The following is a 7,833-nucleotide window of genomic DNA, read 5'->3' as shown; positions in this document are numbered from 1 at the left end:
CCTCAGCCTCCCCAAGTGCTGGGATTACAGGCATAAGCCACTGTGCCTGGCCGATAAATTGTGATCCTGGCTTTCTAAATCAATGTTATACACAAAATACAGGAAGACTTTAGGCCCAGCTATTTCTGCATCCGTCTAGTGCCTTCTTCATCTTTTAGGGCCTCAAAACGCTCCCGCCATGAACCCTTTGCACCTAGCCAGCATCAAAAGAAGCAAGGGAAGACAGGATGGAGGAGTCACAGGAGATCTTAAGGACTAGACCCAGAAGAGGCCAACGTTTCCTCCAGGCAGATCACATTGGCCAGAATGAAAAATATGGATGAAGGGGGTAGGGGTGTCCAGCCAAGAAAGAAGACAGCGCGAGACGGGCGGGCACACAGTCTCGCCGCAGCCCACACAGCCGATGCCGGGGGTTCCACGCCCCTGGCCTTAGCAGGGCTACCCCTCTCTCCTCTCATGCACTCTTCTTTTTTTCTTCCTTTTTTGTATTGTGTCTATATTTTAAGCTATGTTAATGGAATAAGGTGGGGTATTATTAATTCAAAGGGGCTGGAGCATTATTCTGGACTCTGAACAGAATGGTTTTTATTGTTTGACAAAACTATAGGCCCTTTAAAAATGAAGCTATTGATGGATGGCTGGCAATTTTGTTCTTTTGATAAAACACCACGCATCCTTTAAGATTCAAATCACACTACAGATTCCTACCTGAATCTCCTCACAGCCTCGTGATGGGAGAGGAAGGAGAGAAAGCGTCCCTCCACCTATGGGCAGATGATAAAGCTGCACCAGACACTGCTCTCAGGCCCTGGGTTCTGTCCACTGAAGCACATGCTCCTCAATATTTCTGTCTTGGGGAGTGATGTGTTCAGGCCACCATTCTGGCTGACATCATTGCCCCTCGTCCAGCATTTCCTCCAGTGACCTTGAAGTTTTCATAGCCACAGTGGCTGGGACATCTGTCTTAGAGAAAGACTGTTCTTATCTTTGTGGCGATCAAAAGTGGTCTCTTCCAGTCCATAAAGCAAGGGCTGCCAATCCGTAGCATGGACGGCGGCTTGGCCATCTCTCCACCCGCAATGGAGCTCGAAGGTGTGCGACAGTCCCCACGGCCCCACTCCTCAAATTCCTCCAGGCCATGTGGGGACAGACAGTGCTGAGAAGTGAAGGGCGGATCTGTGGAGGAAACGCAGCCCTCAGGTTCACCAAACGTCATTCAATCTCTCCTTTTTTCCCCCAAACCAAGCTGTCTCTGCAAAGAAAATCCACCCCCCAGGCTGATGGATGCCCTGTCTGGTCCCCAGAAATCCCTTCGGGCTTCCTTTTCTCCACATTCCCAGTGCCCTCCTCCTCTTGCCTCTCTCCCTGGGGTCAATTTCTCTAATAACCCAATTCATCACAGGCCCACCCGGACCCAGTGTCTGGTCAGATGGGTCCAGGATTTGTCTTTAGCCTTTTCTGCAATCCCAGGCTTCAGAGGGTCAGAAGCTCACCCACGTCACATTATTCACCTCTCAGGCGTTTGGAAAACCCCAAATAAAAATGAACGTTCAGAGACTGCGTCATCTCGAGCGCCAGCCAAGACAGAATCCACTGGGAATGTCGACAGCAGATGAAGGGGAGCCAACGGCCAGATGCTTTCATCCAAAGAAGGGAAAGAGAATGTAGATTGGTCTGAAGATGTGAGGAGCCTTTTGCATCCAAGAGACCAAAGCAGAATTCAGCACTCGGCCTGGAGAGCCCCTCCACTGCCCTCAACACTCTGGGGCCCCTAGCCTCGGTCCTCACCAACACAGCCTTCACCACACCCCAAGACTGCAGTGCATCTGTGCTCCCCACTGCACTCCTAGACCAGAGACCCCACAGCCTCTGGGGCTCCCATGCTCACTGCCAGCTCCAGTCTCCACCCAGCCCACCGTGCTGTGCCTCCCGCCACACCTGACACCACCGTGGGCCCCAGAGCAGCTATTTAAGGGCCAAGAACCCATGAGTGGGTGGTTGTGTAAAAGCAATAGAAGCGATTCTTTGAAAGACCAACAGCTCAAGTTCATCAGCTGCAGGAAGGAAGCCAAGCCTGGTTTTGCATCCCCTTCTCTGGGTCTTCAGATGAGCGGGCAGGTGGGCAAGTCCCACCACAGCTGGGACTGTTTCACAGATCTCTCTTGCTGCAACTCCAGTAAAAATGGTGATCTATGGAGAGCAACCAAGGAGTCATGTATTGAGAGGAATCTTGACCGAAACTCTCCGTGAATACCAAGTATCCTACACTTTAAATGGGCAGCAGCGGGTTTACATGTCCCTCTGGCCCTTGTTGGTCTCACTGCAGGTCTCCAAAGCCTTGATGCCTAGTCGTCCACAGCTTGGAGGAACTGACAGGCCCCACGGTACAGTTCACCGTTTCCCAGTACAGTAACTGTACTCCGTTACTAATGCATCTCTACTCATCAAGTGATCACTCCTGCAAAAAGGTTGGATGATTTGGGCAGAAAACTTCCAAGATTGTGACTGTTGTGACCTCACAGAGAAGCCAGGGAGAGAGTTATTGGTTGCCAGGGAGCACGTGGCCCTCACCCTTTCCCACTGATGGTTCCCTTTGGCACCACAGGTAGGAATTTTGCTCCTGCTAGCCCAGAACTGAGTCCGCAAGCGTGCAACCCAGCCTGGGATGTCGACTTCAGCTTTTGGGGCCTTACCTGTGACTCTCCCATAAATCATGTTCCCTTCTCAGCTTCCAGAGTCACCACTCAGACCCGCTGGTGCTTTGTTTAGATGTTATAAATGTGACGAGGAGACACGCCGGATCTCAAGTGAAGATGTGGGCTAGGTGTTGTTGTTGATCATTTTTACCGTGGGTTATGTTTTCTTATCTCTAACTCTGCAACAGTTATATTTGGATAAGGATAGTCTTCACCTGCTGCCATCCATCCCTACACAAACAGGCTTTGAAACACTCTGTAGCTTATTTTGTGTTGTCTTTTGTAGTTGATGTTTTAATGAGGGTTAGGAAACTTCAGTGCAAGATGGAATGAACAATCATTGTTATTGTAATAACAACAGTAACGTAGCTACAGAAAGTCAAGTCCCCACCACATGCCGGGCTGCTGCACTTCCGAGTGCTTTATAAACACTGTTGGGCTTGTTTTTCACAGCAGCACTAAGAAGTCAATCCTTCTATGCCTGTTTTACAGATAAGACTAGTTTGGGGCTCAAACTCAAAGAAACCCACCAAGGAAGGAGCAGAGTAGACTGGGGATCTGATGATCCTTTAGGCCAGTTTGGGGTCCCTGTGGCCCTCCTTGGTTTCACTGCAGGTCTCCAAACCCTGGATGCCTGAGCCTCCACAGCTCAGAGAAACTGGCAGGCCCCGAGGTACAGTTCACCCTTTCCCAGCAGCTCAGCTCACCCACAGGGCCAAGGACCCCCCAAAAGAGGACAGTGGGGGTGAACTGCTGGAATAGCTCACAGCCCAAAAGCCAGATTCTCCAGCATGGTTCATAGTTACATTATAAGCCATTGTATTCCTTTACAGTAAGTAGACCTTTTCCTTTTATCAGCCATTTTTGGATCAACATACTTGTATGATGTAGTCATTTAACAGACTTAGAATTAACCCCTTACCAGGCCTGACAATGCTCAGATCAGGTAGTCATGGACATTTTTTAAAAATGGTTTCAAGTGTTCCTCAAGTAAACTCAAAATGGTTTAGAGATATTTGACCAGATTATCCCAGTGCTGAGACTGACAGATGCTCTTGTAAACACCCTTCACCCTTCTCCACTGTCTGGATATAATTAAATAAGTTACAGCAAGTCTCCTTTACTTCCCTTGTGTTCCCTTTACAGAATAGAGGTAATTCTCCAAATACAGAATGATTTTAAGGATTGTACAGGAGGAGTTCATTCCATCTCTAAAGTTAAGCACCCAGAATTATTTCATAATTCATTTTCACAGCACCCCTGTGTTCAGATTGAAATATCTCATTCACTCCAGGTCCCACAAACCAGAGAACACCCAGGCACTCATCTGAAGGACTCTAGTCAACCAGTGCGTGTTTACAGTCGCTGAGGGGGAAAGAATAAGGGTCAAATTGCTCTATTTAATACAATGTGTAATACAGTGTCTTCCACTGAAAGGGAACCGACCCTGGCAGTAGCTGATGAAAATTGGAATCTGCATTCTGATTCCAGATGTTAAAATAATGTGAGATATTAACTTTACATCTAAAAAAATAAGTTAAACTCCGTATCCAAATTACTTGGGAAATACAATATTCTGATGAGAAGAGATGCCATTATACACCCTATGAAAATTTCAAATGTTGAAAGATTGTCAACATCTTTACAGGTACCACATTAAAACTATACTGCTGGTGTTTTTCCTTGTTAATTTCCAGGGCACTTGTAGATCTGTAGACCTCAGGGTCATTGATATGTATGGCTTATGGTTGAAAATTCTCTAGAGGAAAGCATTTAGTTACTTGGCTTTGGTTCATCTGAGTTACAAATAAGTCAGAGTAGACTTCTGTGTATTCCTTTCTTGATGAGATGCAACTTTCAACCGAGAGGGAAACTGGCACTGATTTCTCAGTGGTAACCCTTGTTCTCTGTGTCTTTTCTGGATACAACAGTTCTGTGGAAACAAATCATTGAACGCAATGGAGGAGTCCTCACCAGTGCCTTGAATGTCAGCTGCCTGGCGAAGGTCACTGACGGCTTCACCCAAGGACATATAGTCAAAGTGGTTAAAGCTGTGCTCACAGATCAGAGAATCCGGCGGCAAATTCATAAACCTCTCACTGCAGTTGAGTTTATTACCGCAATAACCAGCATGGATCCGGTGTACAAAGAGGAAGAAGAGAGCTTTAAGGTAAATGGAACACCCTGATGACCAAATCTTAGCAGCAAACACTCCTCACGCTGCCTCCTCCCTCTGGAGTTCCATGGGTTTCATGAATTGGAACTCTGCCATATACAATGACATTTGGAAACCTAAAGTTTTGGATGACAAAATCTTTGGGGTTTTGGCATTAAAGCATGTGTCTTCCAAATTTCAGGAAAATCATGGTGTGTGGCCTTATATATTAACAGCCAAATTGCAGAATTGAGTAGCAACTTCAAAACCATTGGATTCACATAGGCACATATACTTATTTTGGTTTTTAATTCCTATTTGGTATTATGGAATAAGTTTTGCATAGAGAAATCATTCCCCAAATAGGAGAGTTCAAGCCAATGCTGTTTGGGGCCCATAATTGTCATGGAACACTTTGTTTTTTAGTTTCAGTTCATTTGCAATAGGAAGCCACAAGATAACTCATCAAAATTTAGTTTCCGATGTTTGAATACATTCTGACCTATTCGCAGAAATTTCTGGATCTGAAGGAAACTTTGAGAATTATTTCTTCCAACACCCTCTCTTATAGGAGGAGTGCCCAGGCCAGTGGGCACTCCTCAAACTCTGCTTGCTCTCCTTTAAGCCAAAATAAATACAGTGGTGTTGTCTTTCTGAAGGAAGTTTTCCCTGGCCAACTCCAAAGGTAAGAGAAGATTATATGCATGCAATTGAAGGCCACCACAGTATCGGCTGCGCAGTCACCAGAAGGGGCACTGAAATTCTCATCCGAGCCCATCTCTGGGAGCCTGCTTCACATCAGGAAAATCTCCCTCTGCGACACATCACTTCTCCAGCAAATCTAAAACTATGATTCCTTCCTGGTTTGCCCTTAATTCTTCAGTGAAGCATTAGAAAGGTGACAAATAGTCACAATAATGATTTCAGCAATAATGGTCTAGCACAGGAGTTGGCAATCTTTTTCCATAAAGGTCCAGATAGTAAGTATTTTAGGCTTTGAGAGCCATGCAGTCTCTATCACAGGTATTCAGTTGTGCATCAGAGTACAAAAGCATCCATACACAATACAGAAATGAATGCGTATGGCTGGGTTCCAATAAAACTTTATTTGCAAAAACAGACAACAGGCCAAATTTGGCCCATCGGCCATATTTTGCTGACCCCTGCTCTAGCAAGGCTGAAAAAAAGATTTAACTCTAGCTGAATGTTTACCAAGCATTTGAATTATTAACATATTCTCATTAACTGTTTAAACCTGTTCATAATTGCTGATATTATCCTCTTCAAATGATACATCATATTCTTTTCCGAAATTCCCAATTTTTTTCTCCTTTCTAAAATACTAATTTTCCTCCTTATTTTGAGAAGTTAGATGATAGGGTATGGAAGCCTATCCTTTCTCATGGCTGAGCCTTTAACTTTCCAAAGTAATCTCTAGAAGTTTTTCTATCTATAGGTGCTTGAGGTAGATCATACTATTCAAGAAAAGGAATTACTACCCTTTTATGACCTGGGATGAGAATGCATATGCTTCACACATCCATTCTTGGTGTATTTGTTTGCGCTATTCATTTTCAAAAGAAACTGCATCATTTTCCCACCATTCCCCTTTCCACCCAATCCCTTTGTGCTTCCATTACAGCACCAGTGCTTGGCCCTGTGCCTGGCCCCAAGTAGATGCTTAATAAATTTGTTTAGGGACACGTTAATTAAACACATGGATAGATGGAATGACACCCTCACACTCTCCTGAATAATGTGATACCATTGCTATGGTTCCTGCTAATGAGGCAAACCCTGAGAAATTTCCCCGCGTTGTGCTTCTGACAACGTTATCTCAGATGAAGACCTTGCAGATTCTCCAAGCACGTTCTACCCTGCTCCACAGACATGATGGAGAGAATATGTATGAAAACGATGATAGTAAGTCTAATAATGTTAGCTAACACTTATTGACTGCTTATTATATGCCAGCCACTGTACTGACTCATTTAGACTCATAACACCCTGTTTTGCACACGAGGAAACTGAGATATGGAAAGTCATGGTAGACTGGATAATGGCCCCTCAAGGACGTCTGCATCCTCATCCCTGGAACCTGAAAATAAGTGAGGTTCCACGGCAGAGGCAGTATAAGGCTGCAGATGGAGTAAGCCTGCTAGTCAGCTGACCTGAAGATAGATTATCCTGAATTACCCTGGTGAGTCCAGTGTAATCATGAAAAGCAGAAGAGGGAGTTGGAAGAGAGAACCAGAGAGAGCAGTCTGAGAAGGCATGTTGGTACTCCAGGCAGCCCAGCGTTGCTATCCAAAGGTGGAGCAGGGGCCACAAGCCAGAAAAGCAGGTGATTTCTGAGAGCTGCAAAAGGCAAGGGAAAGATTCTCACCTGGAGCCTCCAGAAAGGGACACGGCACTGCAGACACCTCGATTGTCACCCAGTGAGGCCCGTTCCCGGTTTCTGACCTACAACCCTGTGAAATCATAAATGTGTGGTTTTAAGCCACCATGTTTCTGGAAATTTGCTGCAGCAGCAATAAAATTAACAATACAAAAGGCAAGTAAAGTAACAACTAGAAAGTAGCAGAGCTGAAATTCATACCTTTCCCCAAAGCCAACTTCATTAACTATATTCTATACTGGGTCTCGGTAAATTAGGAGTTCATCGCCTTAAGTACATGGCCACGTCACCTTATGTTAAAAACAGAGCCAAGGCGAAAAGGAGGAGGAGGGAATCCCCCAGTGCCACTAACAGAGAGGTACATCTCAAAGACAAGAACAACTACATGAGCTAATGCATGGGTAGCCTAGGGGTGTATAAGATCCAAACAGTAAGGCAAGGGGAGGCCTGTGAGAGACAGAACGCTGGAACTGCATGAAGCTGGGACACTTTATAGATTGCCATGAGGAAGTATCAAGGAACTTGTGATCTTCTCCAGGATCTAGGTGGGGAATAAAAGTGGCCCATAAGAAATCAAAATCCAA

At 45.3% G+C, this 7,833-nt stretch overlaps 1 protein-coding gene across 3 annotated transcripts in view; it reads left to right on the top strand.

Moving 5' to 3' along the window:
* IQCA1 (IQ motif containing with AAA domain 1) overlaps window positions 1–7,833 on the top strand; it is a 182,471-nt gene that overhangs the window by 169,871 nt on the left and 4,767 nt on the right. For all 3 annotated transcript variants that reach the window (XM_011980286.1, XM_011980285.1, XM_011980284.1), the window contains one exon: window positions 4,628–4,866. In XM_011980286.1, coding sequence (XP_011835676.1) covers window positions 4,628–4,866 — 239 coding nt within the window. The remainder of the gene's footprint in view (window positions 1–4,627; window positions 4,867–7,833) is intronic.

Source organism: Mandrillus leucophaeus, unplaced genomic scaffold, assembly GCF_000951045.1.
Source record: "Mandrillus leucophaeus isolate KB7577 unplaced genomic scaffold, Mleu.le_1.0 Scaffold21, whole genome shotgun sequence".
In the NCBI taxonomy this organism is placed as follows: Eukaryota; Metazoa; Chordata; class Mammalia; order Primates; family Cercopithecidae; genus Mandrillus; species Mandrillus leucophaeus.
Note: the sequence above shows the minus strand (reverse complement) of the source record. Positions and strands in the feature narration are given on the sequence as shown.